The sequence below is a fragment of the Fistularia commersonii genome, chromosome 17, assembly GCF_037954325.1.
Source record: "Fistularia commersonii isolate RoL2024-O1a breed Wild chromosome 17, RoL_Fcom_v1.0, whole genome shotgun sequence".
NCBI classification, from domain to species: Eukaryota; Metazoa; Chordata; class Actinopteri; order Syngnathiformes; family Fistulariidae; genus Fistularia; species Fistularia commersonii.
The window spans coordinates 15,697,104-15,723,499 of NC_141300.1; the positions used below are offsets into that span (position 1 = coordinate 15,697,104).

The 26,396-nt window shown below is 47.6% G+C and overlaps 1 protein-coding gene across 1 annotated transcript in view; it reads left to right on the plus strand.

Moving 5' to 3' along the window:
• igf1ra (insulin-like growth factor 1a receptor) overlaps positions 1 to 26,396 on the plus strand; it is an 80,062-nt gene that overhangs the window by 5,763 nt on the left and 47,903 nt on the right. Inside the window, exon 2 of the mRNA XM_086163746.1 lies at positions 3,188 to 3,751. Within this exon, the coding sequence (XP_086019872.1) occupies positions 3,188 to 3,751 (564 nt within the window). The remainder of the gene's footprint in view (positions 1 to 3,187; positions 3,752 to 26,396) is intronic.

A 26,396-nucleotide genomic window follows, 5' to 3' on the forward strand; every position in this document is an offset into this window, starting at 1 on the left:
AACCCCGGCCGGGTCCACGCGACTTAAAATACCCCTCTAAATTCAAATTTGTCATGCGTTTTATGTCGGTGTCGTCGCCGCGGGTCCGGCGAGGGCGGGCGGAGACGAATCTCCCTCATAATATATCCAGCGTTTGTATCTGCGTATCTGGAAAAAGATACAATTACGCGTTTTTCTGCAGAAAAACAGAAGCCTCGGCTTCCGAAAACGTCCGACGAGTTTAATTTGAAGTTCAATGCACGTCGGGGTTGCGTTTGACTCACGTGCGCGTGTGCGTGCGATGACATTTCAGCGGAAGGCCGGGGCAAGGTTTATCAATCATAAACATGAGCCGATGGATCCCATTACAGCGTGCAGATATGCGTGTTTGCTCAGCAGTGTGAAGGGGCGACGGAGAGGGAGAGGCTTATCCCCGTCTGTGCACACCGACTCCCAAACCGCCTGGTCATTATTGTCAACACTTTTCGTTTAATTTTTCCACCGCTTACGTAATGATTCGCCGAAGCCTTTGCTTTGTATTTAATTGTTCATCATCACAATAAATGGACGGACTAGTGCAGGTCGACGACCCGGTGGTTTTTCCCTCGATCTTTTTTTTTTTTTCCCCCCCCGTGAAAATAATAGGAATTCCAAGTTGTTAACGCGCTTAATGAGGAGAGCCAGGAAATCGTAAAGCGGCTATCCTTCATCCTATGCATTAGCGCTCCTTTCTTCTGGGATTTTTTTTTTTTTTTTTTTTATTCTTTCCCCCGAAGTAATTCAATTTGGCAGACCACGTGAGACGCACGTTTCCTCTTCTATTCTTTTGGGTGATTTTACACCAGGCTTCAGGTGAAAATGGCTTGGCGGGAGGTTTATCTTTGCAGCGGCCGCCGTGTTTTCGCGTCCCAACCCCCCACCTCACGCACACCATCTCCCATTTTCTGGCCAGACGCCCCCCTGATTTTAATAATGCCCTCATCAGGAAGTGGAGCCTAGAGTTTCTCTTTACTAACAAACAAATTAGCCTTTGTATTGGAGTGGCTCCACGCCTCCCCCAACCCCCCCCTCCGCTCTGGCTGCTGGAGAAACTGGAAGAAAATTCTCAATGAAACAAAGAGGACATGCAGCTCGATGGCTCACAAGTGCAGCCCAGGGGCATTGGTGTTGATGGCTGCGTGCAAACACTGTTTTCCCCGTGCCATAATCGCTTCCGTTTTGAATTCGGAGAAGGGAGACACCTTAACAGAAACAAATATAGCCCATTCATCCCGGAGGAACAATGGCGCTTCTATTTTTGTATCGAATGGCTTAAAGAAGGAACATCAAACATTGCGAGTCTTGTCTCCGCCGGGGTTGTTTTTGCTGGCGGGGGCCTCTCGCACGTACCGGCTGGAGGACCACGTCTGCCGTTTAAGCGCAGTTTTTCTCTTACGCGCCGTATTCTCATTCCTATTTACCATCAGTCATTATGTGAATCCCCGGGTTGTGCGTTCAGGTGGTGTTTAGACGGAGATCACATGCTTATTTTTTATTTTTTTTCCCACCAAGAGAACGTGGCTGTTTGTCTCCCGCAATGGTCTCTTTTGACAGTGTTGCCTGTTGCTTGTAGTGTGCTAAGCCTCTGTAAGAACATAACAGGTTTAACCAAGGAGCTCATACGTCAACGGATTTCCTGTGCTGATTGTTGAACCCTCCTGAGCCCGGTTCAAATATAATCGATCGTTGCAAAAGGTGTCTATTTACAAATTCCCCTAATTGCTGTGCAAACCTTGAAATGTGTTGCTTGGTGGGGGAGGGGCTCGGGATCCCGAGAACTCTCCTCCCCCTTCAGGGTTTTTACACAAAGGCTTCGGCCCCATTGGCAAGCTAGGATAAAGAAATCCATCAATTACAAAAAAAAACCCAATTAATTGTACATTTGTAATTTGTATTATATAATATCATATATATATTTTTTGATTGAGCAGGCATTGATTATAGATTGAAAAATCTATATATCTATATATAATATATATAGGATTTATTGAATGTTTTCCAACATTTATATTAATAGGATAAAAAATCTATCAATTAAAAAAAATCAATAAATTATATGTTATATGATACTATATTATACTATATGTAAAATTTATTGATTGAACAGGCATTGATTATTGATCGGAAAATCTATATAATTTTATATATTATATATAAAATGTATTGATTTATTTTTCAACATATATATATATATATATATATATGTGTATAATTCTTGATCCTACTTTAAGCAGTGAAAGATGTCGAAAACAATTAAAATAAATAATAATAGAATGTATCAGTGACTTCTATCCACTCACTGCGAATGTCATTCTGACCAAGTGTGCGAAACCTGCCCCCTTTTTAGATTTTTATTTAGCTTTGGGATGTTGAAAGGATGAACTAGAATTACTCAAACACATGAAATTAATATGGATTAAAAAAACAAACATTTAGACTTCAAGCGAAAAGTGCGTAAATGTTGAAATGAGCAGGTTTGTTAAGGTCAAAGGTTATATTTTGCAATGCTTTTGCCTCAACATTTAAGTTTAAAGCAGTCATTAAATACTTTAGCATCAACATTTTAAGTTTTTTCAACTCTCAATAACAAACAGCGACATGTAATCCGAGGCGGCGTCTGGTCCCCGAGGGAGCCGGGCCAGGAAGGGGCGTCCCCGCCGGCGTTTATCTGATGAGACTATAATTTCCCGTTAATTCTCGTGTAACCGATCGGCACGTTTAAAGGAAGACCGGGCCGTCGTCAATAATAAATAGCATCTTTGTTGTCCGTGGTTATTGTGTGTGTGTGCGTCGACATTGTGCGCCGCGGTGTCGCAGCACACCTTGGGTTTCAGGTGTATTCAAAAACCGTGGGGTTGTCCGGGGTGACAGACAAAAAGCTTTTTAACAGAGAAAGCGTATCGCCGCGACAAATGTGTCGACCTCCGTTGTAATCTCGCCGTTTACCTACGTCTCTGAGGTCACGGCTCTTCCCGGCGCCAAACATTCACTTCCCGGTTAGATGTGACCCCGTGGGACCTTTGCGACAGCCTGTTTCCCGGCTGCCGAAAACCACCAGATTTGCCATCTTGACTCCCAAGATTGTTGTAATTAAATGGCTTGTATTTGTATATATGTCTTGATGATGGGAGCTGGATTTTGGACGCTCACGTCTCTTTCTGTCCCCCAGTCTGTGGTCCGGGTTTCGACATCCGAAATGAGATCAGCGAGTTCAAACGCCTGGAGAACTGCACGGTGGTGGAGGGCTTCCTGCAGATACTCCTCATCAACGACAAGACCAACAACGCCCACCAGGAAGTCTTCCAGTCGCTCAGCTTCCCCAAGCTGACCGTCATCACCGACTACCTGCTGCTGTTTCGCGTGGCGGGCCTGGACAGCCTCAGCACGCTCTTCCCCAACCTGAGCGTCATCCGGGGGCACAACCTCTTCTTCAACTACGCCCTGGTTATCTACGAGATGACCAGCTTGAAGGACGTCGGCCTGTACAACCTGAGGAACATCACCCGCGGGGCCATCCGGATCGAAAAGAACCCCGAGCTGTGCTACTTGGACTCGGTGGACTGGTCTCTTATTATGAACGCCGAGTTAAACAACATCATCAGTGGGAATAAAAAGGCCAAGGAGTGCGACAACGTCTGCCCGGGCATCATGGAGGTCAACCCCTTGTGCCAGCAGACCATGTTCAATAACAAACAGGAGTACCGCTGCTGGACCTCCAATCAGTGTCAGAAAGGTAAAACCCCGCCGTCCGCTCGTCCGTGCCGAGAAGCGTCGATTCTGAGCGTTTGCTTTAAAAGCGTAACCGTTTGCGTAACTGTTTGTGCCGTCTTCGGGGACGTGCTAGATCTGCTAGATATTTGATCGGAATAGGTGGCTCTGAAAATAGTGATAAATAACTATGTCTGAAGAAACAATATAGACGACACAAATATATGTATATATTCATTATATTCTAAATATATCGTATATAATACATAATTTTATATGTATATAAATTCAAGATTCAAATTGTTTACATTACATTACATTACATTGCATTTGGCAGACGCTTTTATCCAAAGCGACTTAGAATAGAGGACATAGGGACTGCAAATACACTTGCAAATACACGATGCACAGGAAATATACAGAACAGTAAGCTTGGGTTAGTGAGGGGTTTTTTTTTTTTTTTTTGACAGAGACACACAAACGTACACACACACACATACACACTGCATAGCCTGTTTATTGTCATATGTAGTGTGGAAACATGTTTACCCGTGTATATACATATATATAGTTTTTTTTTCTTGGCCCTTATTATCACAAAATGGAAAAAAAAAAAAATCAGTATATATGAAATTGTGCCTCTCCTCGCCCGTGAACAAATCCCATGAAGCCACGCGGTGTTTTTCCTTCATTTCCGTCGGGCTGCAGGATTGTCCACGGGCCAGTGCAAACAACTCCTTTCTGTTCATTATAGGGACCTTGTCTTTAGATCTGGCTATTTATGGAGTGAGGGATGGCTGCAGTATAGAGCACCAGGTATTAGAAAGGCATACTCAGTTGAGGTTAAAGTTGCTCTGCCAAGAAATGAGCTAGTCTACCTGTCTGGACCATGTCAGTTAAATATTTGCCTTAGGGACTTTTTGCGATTTATGAAAAGGGGTGTATTGAAAAATCCCGGGGAGGGTCATCCCTGTTTAACTTTGGCCCGGCAGTCGGGTCATGCAATCGGAAAAACGGTTCAGAAGAGGGTCACGTAATTTATATGTTTAAAAAAAAAAAAAAAAAAAAAATCGGAGTTCCTCTCAAATTTGCGCGTCGAGCGAGTCGGCGGGGGAAATTCCGAGCTTTTGTCTCGTTGCCCTATTTCTCTGCCCTTTGTTTACACGACGGAAGAGCCAAATTATTTCACCTGTCTTCACGTCTGCTGTGGAAAGACCCAGAAGCTGAGAGAAGCCGGTTTCTCCTCTTATAGTCCTGAATCATTCTTCTTGGACAAGGGACTCGCTTCCTCATGCCACACACACACACACACACACACACACACACACACACGCTGCATTTTCCCAAGGTCCAGAGGTCAGTATCATGAAGGATTGGTCAAGGGTGAACGCGGGGTCACATCATTATTTTGCCTTCGACTAAACAAAAAACAAAAAAAAAGTCTCATGGTTGGAATTCCGGCGCGCGAAAACCTCTCGGTCTATCACAATAACTCCCACAATGCAACAAGTCTAAATACACGCGCTTAGCGCTGCTAGCATTTAAAACATATTATGTACGGATAAGCGTGTTAACACGGGGAAGGAGAGAACTCTGTAAACAATGCTCATTACACGGGAGCTACGGTGTAATGAGATGAAATTTGCTGCAGTCGTAGCTAACGTGCGGTGATGAAGATAATTGCGTCGCATAATAGCAAAGACTGTTCTTGATCTTTTTGAAGCGCTTTGTTTTGATGCGGGCGAGACGCCGCCGCCGCCGGCGGAGGGGCTACGGCGTATCTCCCGTATTTGATGTGCGGCGGATTTGCGCTATCCGCGCCGCGACGCCCGTCTGGATAAGAAAACAAGGAACGCCGAAATTGCGGGGGGTTTGGAATCTCTGCTCCTTATCGTCCCCTTATCTTTTGTGAAATAATGGTGGGAAAATGCCGGCTCTATTGAGGACCTGTTTACTGCTCCCATGGTCAGATGGAAGTCTCACACACCCTCCTCCTCCGGCCCCCCCAAGGACCCTCAGAACAAATAGTGGAACTCAAGCTCCGGCTCTTTCCCCAGTGACCGTCTCTGCCTTGGGAGAGCAGCCGTGGTGTTTACTGTCGTCCGTGCCTTTTCCGAAAATTCCCGAATTATCCAATTAAAATTCTAAATTTGGAAAGGTAGACATCTGCCCTGCGAGGAGACACTTTGCGGGGTGTGTGTGTGTGTGTGTGTGTGTTTGTCTCTTGTCTCTTGAGAACCTCCCTTGTTCTGACACGCCGGACTGGAGAGGCAGGGCAGGGAGTATTGTCTGAACCGGTCTGCTTCTCTGGGAGGCCCGGGCCGAGGTCAGGCTAAATGTATTCATCTGTGAGGGCCTTGAAGAATCAAGCCTGCAGATAAAAAGCTGCGGGCGGAGTGACACGGCGGAAACAAATAGAGCAATAATAGGACGGGGTGAAGGTTGGCGGCGGTTGCGACGGCGCCGGTGTCCGCCAGTAAGTCGACGCGCTTTGCGCTTTGGCGTTTTCTTATCCCGTTTCTCGTTTGAGACTCGCTACCTCTCGCTGTCCTACTTGAGATTCCTCTCCCTCCGCCCCCCCGCCCCTCCTCCCCCCCTTCCTGCCCCCCCTCCTGCATAATTGCCTTGTTTTTCTCCAGTACAGATGTTCCTTCAAGGGCACGCAGTGGTTTCTTAGTCAATACAGCCCGGTCTCCTCTTTAATTACACTACATGAAGAGGGAGCGCTGTCTGCCGAGCATACAACTCCGGCCCCCTCCGGGCCCTTTCCTAGCTCTTCACGGCGGACGACAAAAAAAAAAAAAAAAGTCTCGTTTCCACATGTTTGTCCGCTCCCCAGATACCGTTTCCCACAACAGTTCGAGGGGTTTACGAGAACAGCCTCCCCGAGAGGTTAATGTGAATGTATACGGTGTCGGGACACAATAAGCCAGTTTAACGCTTTGCCGTGTGGAAGGGAGTGGGAGTGACCGTGTGGGGAAGTGCAGATTGGAGCAGAGGGTCCGCTTGCCTTTTAGTGGCGGGCAACGATGCGTGGAGGGGCCCTGACCGAGGAGCTGTATGAAGGAGGAGGGGCGTCGAGGGGAAATGTCAGACAAATGTCAAGTATACGAGCTCAATGGTAAACTCTCACTAAAGCGCGGCGCTCGGAGGGTCGCGCCCCGCCAACAACACCGCCGTCCCTTTCCTCCATCTTCACAGTAAATCCTTGTACCCGCCGCGTTTTTCTCCCCATCGCCTCCGATTGTACCCGTCAGTCATTCGGGAAGGGGGGGGTTCCGCCGCTTATTTTCACCTCCAGTTTCTCCGCAGCGCTTATCAGGGGCTGTTAACATCACCGGTTGTCAGATATCTGTCCGCCGTTTACTCCTCGGGAGTCAGTCTCTCATCACCGCCGCCGCCGCCAGCTGGCTCGCTCGACCCCGGCCCTGGATCGTCCCGAACGCCGCGTGCCTTTTTTTTTTTTTTTTTTTTTTTTTTTTTGCGCTTTTGAGTTTTTCGGGGATCCCATGACTAAAAATTACCCGTCCAGCTCCAAATAGCCTCATCAGGTCCTGTTTTTGTTTCAGACAGGCCCGTCTCCAACCCCTGGAGCTCATCCAAAAGCAAATAGACAAGAGGCTTTTACAATTAGAACAGCGGTAGGGTATGCGGCCGTGTCCGGGCTTCGTCTCAGGGCCGGGCTTTCTTTTTAAAGATCCTCAGCGACACACACACACACACACACACACACACGAACACTTGTCGGTTCTCGGTTAGCTCACATGTCTGATTTACGTGTTACAACATTAATTTATGGTATGTTACGCAGCACCGGAGGCCTTAAATCATCCGCCGCCTGTTGCGTGTCATCCACTGTCAAATCGGAGTCCTTTTTGCAAGCATAAGGAAAGAAAAATATGAAAAGCTTGTTGTTTGTCCCACAGTTGCGCGAACGTACGTAGACGTCCGTAAACGACGTAAAAAGGGGGATTTTTTTTTACGAGGCCCGCCGTCCCGTTTCTCTGGCGTGTCCTTGTTCTGAACCCGGGAGAAAACTCAGCAGCGCCGAAGCATTTTGGAGAGAGAAGGACGAGAGAAAGAGTGAGAGAGAGCTTTCCACTGACCTGGGAGGCGTTTGCATTCGAGAATGTTTACTTCCTCTTTGCCAGAGTCTCATTTGATATCTTGGGGCTTGAGTGCTTTGACCTGAGCCCGATCTGCAGCGAGGGCAAAGTTGTTTATTTATTTTAATTTTTTTATTTTTTTTCATTTAATTTTTTTCTGAGGTCGCATTAGTAATGTCAACACAGATCCAGATGTGCGGACAGAAATTGTTTCGTTGTTTTTCACGCAAGTCGGCGCGTCGTATATTTAGGTTTAAAGCGTAAATCTTAACATTGTCTCTCAACTGAGCTTGCAGATCTATAGATTCTCAACCCACGTAGAACATAACACAAGATAAGAGGTGTTTGAATGATGATTAAAATCATCAGCGTTCAAAACATGCGGGTTCTAAGTAATTTGTCATCCTTTTTTTTTTTTAGTTCTCTCTCAGTTTTGCTCGCAGGCAGGAAATAAACAGATAGCAAACCTGTGAGTCATGTACTTCTCTTATGCACCGAGGACTTTGTGCATCGATCTTCTCGGAGCTCCCGCGAATGTCGCAGGTCAATTTGCGAGAGATCAAACTGTACAGAAAGCGACCCCCCGAACCCTTTCCCCGCCCGGCTTTTTTAGCAGATTTGGGTACGAGGGATTTGCGCGAAGCCGGACGGAGGGAGAGGCTGCCCCTTTAAGTATATAAGGTAGAAATTCCTTTTGACTTAGTCATTGCAGTTGTGAGGGGATGAAGAGGGGGGAGCACCGAGCTCGGGGTGTACGTGCAGTCTACATGTGCCGGACCTTACAGAGACCGTTTGTTTGTCGATGTAAAAGAGCAGATCCGGCGACCGCGGGCGTCGGCGGGGAGCAGAAGCGCCCGTTTCATGTTTGCAAATGTGGCCGTCCAGAAGGACTCCAGATGATCGTCTTCTCGATCGTCGGTTCTTTTCGACGAACGTTCGGGTCTCGGGACCCTTTTTTTTTTCTCACAACCGTCCCGAGACGGCAGTTTTAGCCGTCCCGAAATAAACGTAAACCTTCCCTAAAAATCTATATTTTGCGCCCGAACTCTGTTATTATCTATTGTTGCTGGTTGTTAGTGGCATAATAAAAACACCATTAAAATGTCGGGGAAATAGATGGCTGTATTTAAAGTATAATTAGACCGCGTCAAACGTCAAAAATGCCTCGCGCGACGGTCGGGCCGTTTCCCGTAGCGCGCTAGAAACTCAAAGCGGCGTCTAATGTGCTTTAGATGAGATAGTCGGTCCGATCTAGCGTCTTCATTTGTTTACTTATGTCGGCTCTACCGCTGTCTTCAGTCCTTTACTTCCTTCCGCACCTCACAACACACCCTCGAAACTCAAACCGCTGCAGAAACACGACGCGGTGACGTCGTCTGTTGATCTGATGTCATCTTCAGCTGATATAACCACGCGAACGGGCTCGTAAAGATGCGTTTCGGCCCGGCGGCCAATTAAAAATTGTTCTATCGGGCTTTTTTAACGTGATTCTCGATTTGTAGAACCGGGTCGTGCCTATGTAGCCCGCACGGGAAGTGGCATCGAAGTTGACCTCCTCGCAGCGCATTACGATTGCGACCGCGTGAAATTTTTTTTACGCGTCTCTTTCAAGACTCAGCGATAAAAAGCGGTTACTTGAGAAATACCGCCGTGCATTTTTGCACGCTAACAAACATGTCCTCGGGTGAAAACGAATCCCGGCCAAATATTAGCAGGGCGTCATTTCCCGGTTTCGATTTCTGTGACGCAACGCTTTAAACCGAGAGGAGCGAGTAATTAAAGTATTATAAGCGAGAAAAAACACGTTAACCCGTTTTCATCGTCGACTTCCTTCTGCGCCATTTTTCTAACGGACGCTAACATCAAATTACACACATGTCTCAGGATTCTGTGTAAAAAGCGTTTGTTTATGCATGTTTTTCGGCTTTTATTTAGCCAGTACATGTGCAAGTTACTGCCGGTAAAACCCCGCGACTCCTGTTATGGCAACTTTCTCGCTTGTTTTGAGGGATTTACTGTTGTAACGATGGGAAAGGACACGCCTGCATGAGTCCCGTGTCAGCAAATAAATTGCGGTTTACGCGAAAAACACGACACCGACGTAAAAATCGGATTCGTCGTCACTCTCGTCCAGCAACCGCCGAACGGTGGGAGGAGCGATGGCTTCCGTCATCGCCTTCAGCGGGTCGCCGCGACCTCTTTTTAAAGGAGGATACGTGTTCGTTTCCTCGTGTTTCTTCAGATGGAAGTTTAGACCTTGTAAATTCGGGAGTTTAACATAAAACTCAGAATGAGTGTGTTTACGCGCGTTATCTGCCGTACACCCCTGCAGCTCCGCTCCCACCCTTGCTCGGCTTCCGTCAGGTCGTCTCTCCTCTAGGTCGAATTAATAAATTCAATTCTCTTAACTGTTGGCGGCGGATCCTCGCTGGAAGCCGAGACGCTCTCCCAGCTAACAAAAAAATAAATAAAAAAAGCAGGTTTGGTTAAAAATAGCCCGATTTCAAGAGTTGTTTTTGGACTCCGGAGAGCTCAGGAGCGGCGAGTCCGATCGCCCGGCGCCTTAATTTTGTTTGGAGTTCCCGACCGAAAGTCGTAATGTCTCGCGGGCGGGGCGGGGCGGGGCGGGGCGGGGGCGCTCGGCGAAGGTCATGAATAGCCTGACGTGTGGCAACTGCTATTGCTAACCTCTAATATTGGTATAATTTCACTTTGATGGCAAGTCGGGGAATGACTCACGATGGCATAGTTTTACAGTGCGATGTTGTCTATAGATGAACAGCAGGCCTTATTGTCCATTGATGGTCACGTCTACGAGTCCTCAGTGGACCATAAAGGAATCCTCTCAACGCGCTGACAGATTGGCCTCTTTTTTCCTTTACTTTCATAGACTCGATTGACCAAAATAGGAACTGCGTGTCGTGCCGCTCGCTTCCAAAGAGACCGAGCGACACACACACACACACACATGCACAGATCCGCGCTCATGTCCGAACAGGCACGCACACACAAATACAAAATGCATGACGCTCTGGACTGCCGCGGCCCCTGTCGTGTTTGCACACGTGTCCGGGAATGTATATGCGCGTGCCCGAAAGCGCGTCTCTAACCGGTTAGATGCCTATTTGATCCACCCGGTGCCAGCCGGCGCTGATGGGCTGATTTCTAGTTATGCGGCTCGGAAGCTGTGACTCATCCCCCCCCCCCACGTCCTCTCGCCGCTCATTCATAAATCTGCATGAATACTATAACTTCCTCTCGCCGAGCTGTGGGCCCCCCGGCTGTGTGCTCGCCCCCACCGCCCCCCCGCCCCGCTTTCCCCGATCTAAATGGCGGGGAAGGATGAGAGCTCTCTCTGCCTCTCGTCGAAGGTGAGGGAGACAAGTGGCCGTGCACGTCCCCTCCGTGCAAAGCGCGAGGGCCGGACCGGCCATTTACTCACTGGCTCGCCAGTGATTCCTGGCAGATAATGCGCCGTGCCTGCGAGTAAAGCTATAAGAGGAGGGGGTTATTTCCACAGCGAGGGGAGAGGGAAAAAAAAAATAAAAAAAAGAATTCCCCCCGCTGACAAATCTCTCCTGCAGAGGTGAGGATATTTTCTGGCGTACCGCGACCCGGAGAGACCATCCCGAATTGCCAGAATAGCCAGTCGGGTTCAGCGAGGTCACGGAAACAGTGCTCCTCTATTTTCTCCCCCACCTCTGTTCCGTGTGTGGCGGGGAGGTGCCTTCACCTCTGAAATTGTCGGATTGAACGGAAATCCACGTGAAAGAAAAAAAGGGAGTAGTCCTGTTCCGACGCTTTTGCGGGCTCCGCCGGGTCGGCAGGTGCGGAAAGTTTTGAATGGCGTTAAAGTTAAATCAACTGCGGAGGAGTTATTGTTAAGGACAACAGCTTAGCTTAGGATGACTCATGGATCCCATGGGCGTGTTGTCTGTGTGTACACTGTCTATAAAAGAGATATCAGGCAGGCCCGGGCTCGCCAGCTGTGTTTTGCAGTCTCTTCTTTTAAAAAGTAAATAAATAAATAAAAAAAGATTCGACCACGAGCGCAGTCAGGGGATGAAAGGGCATCGTAAAATTACAAGGAAAACGTTGAATAATCCCCCCCCCCCCCCCAAAAAAAAAATCCCCATGTGCCAGACATACACCCTCTACTATAACTCCTCTTTGAGTTCTGCGTGAGCCGGCTGATGTTATCTTGGCTCCCAACAAACTTTTTGATCATGTCAGCTCTTTGCGAAAGCAAGAAAAAAAAAAAAAAATCTTCTCTCGTATAACTCGGCGTCAACAATCCACAAAGCGCTCCGGCTCGTCCGAGGCCATTAGTCTGCGCGCTGTCATCGATTGAAAAATGACCTTGACCCTGCCTCCCCTTCCTCTTTCTCCGCAGCTTGTTTGGGAGCGATCCCCGGGGCCCGGTGCAGTTGTCAGCGCGCGAGCTAATGGGCACAGGTGGCTGGGGCTCCTCGGCCTCCTCCAGCCCCTCTTGGCATTGCTCTCTTGGCAAAGCGGCGGCATCTTGGCCAGCGGCCTCGATAAGCCCCCCGTCCAGCCTTGGACTCCACCAGTTGTTCCTTTGTTAGCGTCGGGGGTGGCCCCGGGATGAAATATGGCCCCTCGACTTTGAAATACGGCTCTTCCAGTCGATTAGCTTTACAGCGACATTGTTCGGTCTTGACGTCGTCGGGGATGCGGACGCGATTTCACGATGACTCACGGAGCGATGACATGTTGCTAGATTATCTCTGGTTACCTCACCGCCGGACAGAGTTTAAGGAAAGCCGGGGGGACGGGGGTCGGGGTCGAGGGGGTTTTTGGATAAAGAGGATCGGTACGGCTGCGTCGCATCGTGCAGCCGTTAAGACGGCGGCTCGTTACTGTGTCGGATAAATATAGCGGTCTCTGGAGCGCCGTCTCCGTCTGCCGCCGCTGAGACGGGGAGGCCGCATCACCTGCGAGACGACCGCCGCCCTCCTTCATCATCCCTGAATTGGCTTTTGACTGTCGGATAGTGTTTTTTTTTTTAAAGTAACCTCAGGAGTCAAGGGTGGTGAAAATGTTCTCCGTGTGTTTTGGCGGAAAGAAAAAATGACTTTGCAGCGTTGACCCCGTGATGAGATCATCAGAGAGGTTGTTGAAAACAAGAGTCGGGCAAAGGGGGCGGGTTTATCGGAGCCCGTATGTGATTTTTCGGGACGAGCGTCAATATTTTTTTTTCATAGCGGATAAAAAAGGAAATGTAATGTTATTCGGGCTGCATTATGAATCAAAACAATTTATATATATGTGTATATATATGAAAAAAAACATTGCATTTCCAATGTGCGGTAAGATAAACAGATATAAACAAGTGAAGGCAACGTATGTAAACGGACAGTGGGCGTTTACGTTATACAGAAATGGGATGTGTATTGAGATGTAATGAAAAATAGTGCGTTCTAGAAATGGCAAAAATAGCAGAGATGCATAATATAAACATACACACACACACATATATATGTGTGTGTGTGTGTATGTTAAATTAAATAGTGTATGTGTTTATACATATATATATATATGTGTGTATGTTTGTATACATTCATATAAAAATACATAAATGCACACCTATAAGTGTGTGTATGTATTCATACATTCATTATCCTGGGAATTAGTCCATCGCCGCTATCATCATATATATATTTATTTTATAATCTTTTACTTAATATTATTTTACTTTTTATTTTTAATTTATTTTTATTTTTTAAACATACCCTGGAAAGTGTTTATTTCATCCCCCGGCTTAATAGCTGTTATTTTAGATTCGTAAACACGCGGCAGACTCAATCCAACGCTGCACCGTCACCTCGTGTTTCTGACCGAATGATCGCATTCCGTGGACCGGAGGTATTTTTATTTTGACTGGTGAGAAAAGGAAAAATGTCGGGATCGTTCGCTGCCTCTCGCCAAATTAATAGTTACTTTACACAGAAGCCACCTGATAAGCTGGGATGTACGTCTCTGTGTGCTGTTACGGGCTGCGCGGATAGTGTTAACAATCGAATCAACGCATGCTTTGCTGGATACATGATGACACGATTTAAAAAAAATCCTTAGAGCACTGTTTTATATATGGTTTCTATTGAAAATATGGGCGACATATTTTGAGGTCCGTATTGGAGTAGAATATTGAGATCAGCCGATCATAACCATACGGGTGGCAGTCGGTCAATACGGTGGGTTTACGATAATATCAAACGTGTTTGGATATTATTGCAAGTTTTTCGGTCTTTACGGCGACATATCACAATCAGCGATCAGTAGATAAATCCAGAAAGAGGAAAAACCCGGTAGCGATCGGCGGCGGGGACGTATTGGTCGCTGTTATGGATGCACAGGAACGGCGATGGACGTCCCGATCATTACGCAACAAAGAATCCAGTTGTAGTCTTTGTAAAATCGCAGACAAGGCCGAGACTTAAGACTCTAAAAACTAGTCTTAAGATGTGACTGGGTGTGAGATGATAGTTTTCCACCGGTCTTTTCCAAATCTTTTCAAAATCCTCTAATGTTATGGTAGCTTAAGCGGTAAGGAGTGCTGTTCGAAGACGACCTTGAACACGCCGACTCCCCGACGCGCACGTGGCCGCTCGCTTTTCCCCGGGTCTGCTGCTGATTTAGCGAAACAGACGGCTGGTTCCGAGTGGATGTCCATTAGCTCCCCTTTAATCTGTCTCATCCCCCTGCGTCTGACGGGAGTGCATTTGTTGATAAGAGTCCAGCAGACCTTTTGAAGTCTGAACCCGTCACCTCTCCCGCTAACTGTTCCCGGCATCGAGCACAAAGACGGGGCTTTCGCGGGGCCTCGTTTGCGACGGCGTGCACGCCGGCGTGTGGCGCGGCCTTAAAAACACCACAACCGTATCCTTTTCATTCATATTAACTCCCCTTAATCCTGTTTGTGCGACCGGCTCGATGAAGGCGGGGCGTGTGCGCCGTCGCTCCGCGGCTGCGTTCGACCCGGAGTCTGCGACGGAGGGTGTTTTCCAAACGTCGTGACCCGACGGTAAACCCGATGTATCCGCCGTTCTGCCGTGATTCACCCGAGGGGGGGAAATGTTTTCCCAAGAACACGCCTGTGTTTTAGCCTTTCCCGGTTGTTAGTCACCGCTCTGTCCCACGCCGACTGTTTTCGAGCCCTTCGGCAGACCAGACATGTACTTGCCTGTAAAAAGGCTTGTTATTGCATTCCACCTACCTCCCCCTGCATAATATGTGGTATTATCTTCCAAACCTCCCCCTCCACCTTCCTCCACCCGTGTGTGGGGTAATGACACTGATGCCTCTGTTCAGGAAAGCCCCTGGAATTTTATCAGCTCCGACCGCGATGTTTTTCATCTGGTACGAGAGTGGCCGTGAAGTGTTCTGTTTATCTGCCGCTCGGCTTCAATACGCCGGCGAAAATAGCAGTTTGGCCTTGAAAAGGGGGAGCGCAAACATCTCGGGTCAAGATTGTTCATGAACGCGCGCCGTTTCACATATTCACGTCTCCATCGACGCGGGGCCCTTTTGCCCCTCCACCCTTATTGTTATTGTTGACGGTCTTTTTCTTTTTTTTCGATATCTTTCATGAAACGAGGTTCGGGAGTCGTCGCCAACGCCGCGTCTCCGTATGTGTTATTTATCGCTGCATCCTTTTCTGCGTCCATTAAGAATAATACAATGTTGGTTGTTGTAAAATATTTACATTCCACACATGCCCGGTCTGTTTATAAAGTCTTATCCAAATCCGATTTGAGTTCATAACTCATATTGAGAGCTCAAACACAAAGGTCTTTTTTTTTTCTTTTTTTTTTTTTGGAACAATGAAAGCACAATCTTTACGCAACAGGAAGTCTGCAACGAAAAAAATAAAAGGGGGTAAAAAAAAAAAGCTCAATTTTTTATGATGTTTACATATTCAAAAACCAACTCGAGATGTGTGTCGTCCCGGAAAAGGCCGAAGCGGAGAGCGAGCGATCCATGCGTGAATGCCTTTTTTTTTTTTTTTCTCTCCCCTGCAATTGTTGCATTCAGAGGGGGGGATGTTATCAGCTTTTTTTTTTTTTTTTTCTATTTTTTTCCTTTTGAGAAATCATCAGATAATAAATCAGATTTGGAATCATTAACTCGCCTGATTGGCTTTCCAAGAAGCGCCTCTACTAACTCATTATTTCCAGTTGATTCAACATTTCACCACCGGCGCTTCGGTTGAATTCCATTTTCCGGTCGATCTGTGACGGAGATACCGACTTGTAATAAAGCCGGCACGGGCTGACGGAAAAACTACGACTGACCCGGTGTGTGTGTGTGTGTGTGTGTGTGTGTGTGCGTAACCCGCCGCTGGGAGCCGGGGATGTGCGGGCTCCGCTATGGATGTTGAGTAGACTGACAGCGTAGCCCGAGGCTGAACATGGAAACGGATGACATCCGCCGTGCCTGATGTGTCCGTGTGTCGACGGGCGGCGAGCGGGCGGTCCGGTCGGAAGTCTCGCGTCACAGCGCTCCCGGACGCACGCAGTTATCGATCAAAGTTTCCCCCGTTCGGAAAAGCCCGTCAGGATAATAGTCGGTAAAATCGGTCTCCAGTCCGTCCCTTGTATTCCAATCACAGGAGTCAGTAATGACTTCAAATCCACCGGTATCTTGTATTTCTCTCCGACCCGAAAACGTCCGCGGGTTTGAGAGCGGCGGAGGAGACCGTCTTTGCGGAAATACAGTACGCCATAACGCGGTTTTACTTTTTACGGTTTCGCTACTTCACGGATTTGCGTCGTGCATTGTGTTCTGCGTTCTGATTGGCTAAAAAGTCCCTCCGCTTCTTCTCTACCTGTGCGTCAATAACGTCGCGGTTTAATATGTACACGTACGTAAAACATCTTGCCAAATTTACGTTACGTACGTGCAAATTCTCTCGCAATTTCGGGTTTCTCTAAAAACCCATCATGTTGACAAAACTCTCTGGACCGACAAAAGGTCCCAAAAGGCAGCGGAAGATGCTATCTATCGCAGATAAAGTTAAACTTCTGGACATGCGAAGGGAAGGTAAAAGCTAAGCGACTGTAGATCGGCATTACGGAATTAATGAATCTTCCGTTCGTTCCATAAAGATGGAAGAAAAAAACATAAGGACGACAGCAGCGATAAGTGTCGCAGCAGCAATAAGGTCGCGCGGTGGGCGGTGCTAATTTGAAGCCTTCTGTTCACATTGATGATTAAATTTATTATTTGACAGTACAGTACAGAAGTTATTTGTTGACGTTTCTAAAGTACAGTACTTGAGCCTGTAAAATGGTGTGTTCTTTCTTTTCAACGTATAATAGAGTATTTAATTGTATGATAATTGTAAAAAAAAAAAAAAAAAAGGTTTCTACTTCACGGATTTTGCCAATCACGGGTTCTTTTCGGAACGTAACCCCCGCGAAAAACAAGGGTTTACTGTATCAGCGCCAGGAATGGCGTAACTCATCTCAAAACGCGCCGATGATTCCTCTGAAAGTACTTGCATCGGATCGTCGCGGAAGGCGGCGGCGAAACCCCGGGATGGTTTTTGGTGCGTTAAAGGACAGTCCTGCGAGTGAATGAGCCCGATTGTGAGCCACCGGATTGGCACGGCTCGCATAACTGGCACATAGATGAGCAATTAGATATGCTGGACTCCGGCCTACTCTCTGTAGCTGTGGTATTATTAGCATGCTGTACCTCCGGAGGCCTCCTGGTTATAAAAACAACCCAGCTGCCCCTCGGCCCGGCGAGGGGGCCGAGCTGCCATATAGAATCACAGACCTGGAATGCTCTTAAAAGTTTTTTACACCTTGTGGTACACTGGCCGATGTTTTAATTAACCGAGCCTTTTAACCGGCCCGCTTTAAAAAAAAAAAAAAAAAAAAAACACACGCGTGTGTTGGTTTAAGTAAAGGAAAGATTTCAGCCCACCAGAGACGCTTTTGACACCGTGACCTTTTTTCGCCGCGTTCAGGAGAAGTGTAAATTTAAAACGCTCGCGCTCTTTAAATATGTTTGTGACACGCGTTTTCAAGGAAACTGCGAAAAAAAGGGATTTTTTTTTTTTTTTTTTTTTTTTTTGTTCTTACCACTCACCTTTTGTGAATTATATATATTTTTTTAAAATATCAAACACAATCAGCGCCGTATCACTCCGCGCGTAAATATGCGCCGCGCTCGACATGCACTTTACCGTCGCCATGGAAACAGACACCTCTACGTTCGGCCCCGTAACTTTGTGCCTGCGGGTGTCAGAAAAATGCTGCGCGCAAGCATATGTTTAAACTCTTGGCTCCAGTGCGGTGGGAGGAAGTGGCCTCTCGGAGCACGGCAAAGAAAGGAAGCACAGCGGCCCCCTTTTAAGTGCAATGACGGAGACGCCGCTCCTGATTTATGGAGTGAGTATGAGCTAGGCGGGTCACGTCCTGCCAGAGAGGCTGGCTACTGGCGGAGGAGGAGGACGAGAGGAAAAACTCGATAGTGGAAAAAAAAAAACGGAGACAAGAGACGAAAGGTGGAAGGGCCGCTATCCCCGCTCGGCCATTAGGTCACATCCACGGTGACGTGTTTGAGCGCGCGATAAATTCGAGATCGGACGAATCTGTCAATTCGGGGATTGATAAGAAATCGCCCGCAAGTCCGATCAATGTCAAGAGCTAAATCCCTCTCCTCCGGCCCGGGCGACCCAGATGGAGAGCGGAGAAAACCTGTTCTTTTACTTTGCTGTAAACAACTTTGGTGGTGTGTGTGTGTGTGTGTGTGTGTGTGCGTGTTGTTTATCCTCGTGTGTGCACGTTGGTGATTGAGTGACTGCGCTGTTGTGTCACGCAGGAATGACACATCGAAACGCCGGTGAAAAGCATCTGTGTTCCGCGTAATTACAACGCGGGCTTTGTGCCGGGATGTGTGTTTGTCCGTGACGTTATTCCTCTCGCTATCCTCGCTTTTTTTTTTTTTTTTCTTCTTTTTTTTTCGGACACACCCTTTCCAAGAATCTCTGGTGGTTTTTTACCGGCTTTAATTTTCTCGGGTAAATACTCAAGCGGCTGAATGGCCCTAATTGAGGCGATGGTGACGGGACGCGGGGATCGTGGCGACGGCGGGGGACGACCCACGGCGAGGCATTTTTCTGATATATGTTTCGTGGTTTTAGAGGAACTCGTGTGTGTGTGTGTGTGTGTGTGTGTGTGTGTGTGTGTGCATGTGGAGGGGTGGAGCCTAAAGAAACAATGGCGCCTGCTTTTGGGTCTGTCGCCTGTTCCCTGCCTTTTGGCAGTAAATTTGATCAGAAGAAAAATACACTCTGACTTTTACAATGCGAGGCTTTGTCTCCGGTCGGCATCGGAACTGTCAACCATTTTGGAAATAGTTTCCAGCTTATTAAAACACTTCCAGACTGTGACTGTTGAACTGGAGAGTTCTCCAGTTAATTGCTTGACATCCTTGGGACTGTTGTTTGCATCCTTGGAGAACGTTCCCTGATTGGGCCTGGAACTGTCATCTCTGGTCGTGAATCCGCAAAAAAAAAAAAAAAAGAAAAAAAAAATGATCTCAACATTCTTTATTGTTTCCAATTCCCCTAAATGTTCCTCCTCTCGACGTATACGCCGACCGAAAGGCGATTCTCAAAACGCGGCAGATGCGCGAATGAAAGAAGAATCGAAAAAAAAAAGAGCCAAGATTTGATCCTTTTTATTCCTTCTCAAGCATGCCTTATTTCATCTGCAGTATTCCAGTGCAAAATATATAATTGAGGTCATTAAATAAAATCTCCCTGTTTATACAGTCTAGTGAATCTCAGGGTCAGCGGCGAGTTAGCCAAGCGAACCCGGCAAACTTCATGCTCCCGTGCTCTGAATTCACATTTTGTTTGTTTTTCTAAATGTTTCAGCTTCCCGGTGCATGTTGTCATGCACGCCGCCGAACATTGTCACGGCCCTAAGCTGCGATCAACGGCGAAGATCAAAAGTTAGTACAAGTTTGGCCCCGGTGACCCTTTGGGTGTCATTGTTCTAACTGAGCTGCGCTGCTCAGCAGAAATGAATAACCCATTTTGTGTCAGATGCCTCGTCCAAATGGCTTTTAATGGTCAGTTAGTTTAGTTTGGACTCTCTTAAACCCCCCTTTTACACACGCAATGTAAACCTGCAATTATTCAGGCTTTACCCCGGACGGGGCCGCGTCGGCGTGAGTCAGATCGGGGCATTAAAAAGTTTTTTTTAACCACCTGGCAGCCTTTTGCAAACTCTTTGACATTGGCAGCGGGGTCCAAATGGGACGATAAACCATCGCTCCGTTAGAAGCACGCGGCGCGGAGAGAGAATTTGCGTAACGGATGCGTACGGAGACACCGAAAATATCGGCGAGGAACCGCAGATTACACGATACTACGATCTGTTTCTCGCCGATCGGGTCCGACGCGGGGCTGACAAAGAAAAGTCAGCGGGGCATTTTCAGCACATTGACCGCAGTTCATGTGTGAAGGCGGGGGGCGTACACATTCGGTAGGCTTGCAGTAAGGTCACCCGGGAGTCGTTTCACTTTTCCTTTGTATAGGAAACTCCGACATCAAGCTGCTTGGAATAACAAAGAGCACCTCATTACTCTCTAAATCGACAGAGAAATTGGGGTTACGGCGTGGGAGTAAGCCGATTACTGTGTTAGAATATGGGCAAGGCGGTGTTTTGGTGAAACGGTGTATCCGTGACCGCCGAAGTAACAGGGCTCTCCGTTATCGGGGCGAGTGCTTTTCGGCGTTCATCGTGGCAGCGTTTGCCGTCCCGTTAGCTCAGGGGTGTCGAACTCATTTTAGCTTCGGGGCAACACGGGGAAAAATCTATTCTAAGGCGGACCGGATCGGTAAAATCATGACATGTGAACTACTGATACATAACTATTGTTCAATTCACTCCTCAAACCTGGTATTTTTTAGCTTTGCGAGCCAGATTTAACCTGTTCACGGTCCTAATCTGGCCTTGAGTTTGACACCCCTGCGTCAGCTTGTCTTTTCCCCCGTTGCCTGATTGAAGTCATTGTACTCGCACCACCTCCAGGTAGAAACTACCAGAAATCAGCCAAAGCGTGCCGACGTCCTCGCCGCGACCGGCTTCTACCGTCGACCGATACCCTGCGATCCGAGACCCTCTCGGGCGTCTCCGACGGGCGCCCGAGATCTTTCCTCATTTCCCCGTCGGACTCTTACCTGATAGAGGAGTTTAAAATGCTTCGCGACCTCTCGGTTAAAGTTTTCCCCGACCGTGTTTGTACTCCGAAAGCCCGAATACCTGAGAGATTGTCAGGCAGGGTCACTTAAGTTCAGTCTCGCGGCGAGTCTCCCTGCTGGCATTCTCACATACTGAAGATTCCTCAGTCCATGAGAGAGATTAGGAGATACAAGGGTAATGAGGATTGGGGGATGCGAAAGGGGGCAGACAATGGGCAGATTATTCTAAACGAGCCACTGGTATTGACTCAGACATACATCCTTTGACCTATTGTCACATTTTTATTATTCACGCGATGATGTCATGTCTGCTCATGAAGATATCTGTTGTTCTTAAAGCCTGACAAAATGCCCTCGTTAAAACTTGTGCGCGACGCAGACAGTACTTTTTGTCGGGCACAGCATGCAGGGTTTGTTCTCTCCACTCCCTGACCCTCGCGGAAGGACTGGAAGAAAACCCATTGTTCCCTTATCACTCGCTTTGCCTGCTAAACTCCAGGCCGATTCTATAGCTGAAAGCTGTTTACACTGTATTACCAACTCTCCTCCCTGTGCTCCCGGCAGATGTGTTCCCCCTCTCCTGTCCGTCTTTGTCCTCCTGCCGCTTTCCACGGCGCGAGGCCACCCCTCGTCCCGGCCAGTTCGTCCGGATCACAAAAAAGCGCTCCTGTCGGGACGCGGGTCGCGTAAAACGACAACGTCCGATTTTCCGGAAAGTTGCCATTTCCTGGACGGGACACGCACCTTTAGATCAGTGTTTCCCAACCACATTAGTGCGCCGTGAGAGATCGTCAGGTGTGCCGTGAAAAAATGCCCGCTTTCACCCGATTGGTCTGAAAATTATTTATCCAACGAAAATAATGTGTCTTCCTTGTCTATGTGGGCAGCGTGTCCATTCCATGGCAACGGGTAGTGAATTAACCTGTGCATCTGTGTATCAGAGTGATTCGTGACGCTTTGCGTGATACATTTTTAAAATAAAAAGTACTTTATCTGCGTAAACAAACAGGCGGCGTTGTTGAAAACTACCTGGACGAGTGAGGAAGCAGTGAAAGCTGCTATAAAGTTGCTGAACTCATCTCTAAATCCAAACAGCCATACATCGTTGCAAAACATTAATACTACCTGCCGGCCAAATCATTGTAGAAGAAAAGCTCGGCTCTGGCGTTGATAAAGAAATAGCCAGTTCTCTCAAATAATACCGTTTTCAGACATATTGGTGACATGTTTTCAGACATTGAAAAAAGTGTTCTGGAAAAGTTGCACATCAGTGGGAAATTGGCATTGCAACTTGACGAATCTACAGATATTAGATATATTAGATTTCACACTAAGTAAAACGAGACTACGGTTTCATTCTAATTCTTTCAAAAATGTTTTTGACATATTTATTTGGTGGTGTGCCGTGTTGTTTTCCTAATGTAAAATATGTGCCGTGGCTCAAAAAAGGTTGGGAAACACCGCTTTAGATCATCCGAAACGGAGTCCGTGCATTTCGTTGCCGCTGTCGCGGGAAGTGTCGCTACCTCAGTGCGACGCCACGGACCGAAGGTCGAGGAGGACATTCGCTTTGCCCTCAACAAACTTTCTCAAGCCACCAACAGTCACCCCGTTGTGGCCGGCGTCCGCTCAGCCTCACTTTTCTTATTAAGCCATTAGAGATTGGTAAAGTTCAACAATGTATGGCAGCGCGCATCCAGGGTGACTCATGAGATTTTCCTTGTGTCGTTTTGTTCCAGTGTACCATCAAGTGGAAAGTATGGATGAGTTTTCGAGGGCTGCTACACTGGACTTTCTTTGTTGCGCTTGGGGGCTTTGTAGCACTGGATGTTTGTCTTCTAGCAACAGAGCCTACATAAATAAATACTTTCTTTTGCACAGGTCAAGCGCCGTCGAACAACGTGTTCCTCAGCATGCCTGCGAGGCCGAACAAAAGAAATCTACATGTAAAGCTTAAAGGAATGCGCGCCGGCGAATGATCGGCCGAAACGTCACTCGGCCCCGAGCTGAGCCTCCGCAGAATGCAGCGCTGAGCCTTTAAGGCCCAAACAAATCGTACTATTTTTAGAAAATTCCACCCACACTTATTCTTCTAACTTAATAGCGATTAGCCAATAAGACATGTTAAGCAGTGTTGTATTATTTGTCGCTACATAGTACGTACCCTTAACGTGTCAATGCCAGTGGAGGTCGGTACGTCGGCGCCGCTCCGCCTGTCTTGCCCTGTTCTTTTGGTTTTGATTCGCGCCGCCTTGTATCCGGAGGGGTTTCGGGCGTCAAAATGAAAAAGGGTCACAGTTTCTGCAATTACATAGAGTCCGAGACGACGAAAGGTCGCTAGAGGACAATCGAGTCGAGTCAGTTCTTCTTTGAAGTGACCTGAACTCGAGGGTGGCCAGGAGTTCTCGGGACCTTCGGTGGTGTTCCGCTAGTAAAGCCGTCAATATCTATTTATTGAGAGTAGTTTGGCAAATAACAGTTTGGGGGACGCGGCACCGGTTTCATCACGATGACACGTCGTCATTGTTTGTCGGTTGAGCCGCAAAAAAATTCCCAACCGTTGCGAGTTATCGCCCCGGCCCTTGGGCGGCGTAGTACCGTAAAGTCGACTACTCAGGTATCTCTTGCAGCCGGTGCCCGGCTCGCTGCAGTTTCCCCACGACAACACAGCAAGTCCTGTGGTGCAAACAGGAAAGAGAAGTTGATTCCTCTCTCCGTCACATTCCTCGCACCACAGGTTTATGTGTTGTTTGTGTTTCATCACAGGATTTGATTAATGGACTGGAAATCAGGTCTACTTGCAGGTCGCGAGCAATTAACTATATTGAATTCCACAAATTTCTCCAAATGTTTGGACTGTTGAACCCTTTGAAGTCCCCGCGGGGAAGCATTTCTGTTCTCCTTGTGATCCAAGGATAAGTGGGATGGATGCCTTGGAACCATTTCCCTTGTTTAAATCTTTAACTGGATTAGCGGTACCCTCTGGAGAAAGGTGCCATAATGATACAGCACTTCTGCAGAAAAACACATGCAGGCGAGCCGTACCTCCGCCTCCTGCGAGTTAATGCCGTGGGTGACTGCTACGTGTACGCCGTCCTGCTGGGCGCGTGTGTTACTCATGCAAAAACAGCTTCAGATCATAAAATTACGGCATTTACTGTCTTTCTTTATTTGGCAGCAAAACTGCAAAATAGAGCCAACATCTGACAAAGATGGCGCCGCTCTTGTGGCAGCATCTCCCTTCGGTTTCCCCTCGGGGAATAATAAATTACTATCATCTGGTAAGAGGAAGGACAGTCAGTCCAGGGGACTAAATCACAATTTAATGATTGCAACATCATCTGCGCGAGAGGCGGCTTCGGGTCGTCTTCCAGACTTCGCTGTCACATTGACGTGACCCTCGCCGGGGTCTCCCCCCACCCTCCTCCCCCCCCCCCCCCGCGAAGCCTCCCATTTACCTGCCGAAAAAAGACGACCGAACGTCCGGGGGGGTGATTTAAACGCCTTTAACTGTCGTTTTTGAAAGGGCGTTTCATTCGGCGTGATAGCGATCAAAGGATGCGCGCGGTCGCCGGTGGATCCCCAGATGTATGGGTGAGGTCGTATATCACGGCCGGACACCTGCGGCTGCTTTGACACAGCTGTTCGTTGCGGAGGCTCCCCACCCCCCACCACCCCCCACCCACCCGCTGCGTGACCACTTCACAGCCTACCTCCCATGGCGAGAAGAAGATAGAGAGGAGAAATATGTGTAGGATGACAGAACGGAGCGCCTCCTCGGCGAAGTGAGGAAACAGGCCGGGGTCCTCCGGGCCTTCCTGACAGCTGCAGCAACGTGAGAGCCCGAGGTAGAGTTGTGGTTTCCCTAACAGGGGCCCGAGAGAGCTGAAAGGAGGCGAGACGCAGTCGTGTGTCCGCCTGACAAAGTGGGGTTAAGAGCTCGCCGTCGCATTATGAGCGTCATTTGAGGGCGGGAGACGAGCGTAGGGATGAATCACCCGTCAAGTGCGGCCCAGATTCTGCAGATTTTAGTTTTGTCATTAAATTTGAATGCCGGGACATTTTACAGACGACCGTAGGCGCTGTTGCAGTCGAAGAAAATAGCGCCGTCTAACACTTGCAAACACGCAAGTCCCCGCCGCCGCCGCCGCCTCGTGCACGCGGGAGATCCAAGAGCTAGCGAGGAAAGACATCGAAAACTGTTGTTTTTACATTACATTACCTTACATTGCATTGGCAGACGCTTTTATCCAAAGCGACTTACAATAGAGGACATAGGGACAGCAAATACACTTGAAAAATACACGATGCACAGGAAATATACAGAACAGTAAGCTTGGGTTAGTAAGGTTTTTTTTTTTTTTTTTTTGGACAGAGACACACAAACGTACACACACACTTACTAGCCTAACTTGCTGCCAACCTGATCTGGGGCGTCAGCGCAGTAAAAAGTCCTGAAAGAGAAACGTTTTTACCTGTTTCTTGAAGGTTGAGAGAGATGATGCTGGTCTTGTTGCTTCTGGGAGTTTGTTCCACCACTGAGGTAGTAGAACTGAGAACAGTTTTGCCTGAGATCGCTTAGAGCGAGCAAAAGGTACTGCTAATAGGTTTTATCCTTTATGGCCTCAAACAAATATAAACTTCTTATCGATGATCCCGGACAGATTGAACAAACTTCAATACATGCATGGCTCGTACCTGATGCGCTTTGCGAGATCGCAAATATTTTTACTCGACAACAAAAGCTTAGGGTTTTGATCGATCTCTTTTGTTTACCCAACACTCCTTTGTGATGCACTTTTTCCTCTCCTCCAAAAAACGGAAACCCGAGTCTTTTCCCCTTTTAGGCGAAGTCGGGTATTTATTCCGATGTAGGTTACGGTAAGGAAATAAATGGAACGGGGAAAAAAAAGGTCATTCACACGTCTGGGCAACTCTCCAATGAACTGACTGCATGTTTTTGGACTGGGGAGAGAACACGCAAAGGCGTCATGTCAGAATCGAACCAGGACCCCACCTCCCAAAAAAAAAAAAAAGCTTATAAAGGAACAAAAAAAATGATAACAATTAGGTTCTAGGAGTTTTTAAAATGATAAGAGTTTTAACATATATATCAACAAAAATACAATACTAATCTTTACTGCTATACCTACTTCTGTGCCATTTGTAAATTAACCCGGACGAGTCGGTGCAACAAAACGTCTATATTTTTTTTCTTTAAACCCGAGAATACTTTACTTTATTGTTGTTTTGTGGCACATTGTGTCTGGACCGCGATGCAGGGGTTGAGAGGGCCTCCGAGCACATGCTGTTTGCTT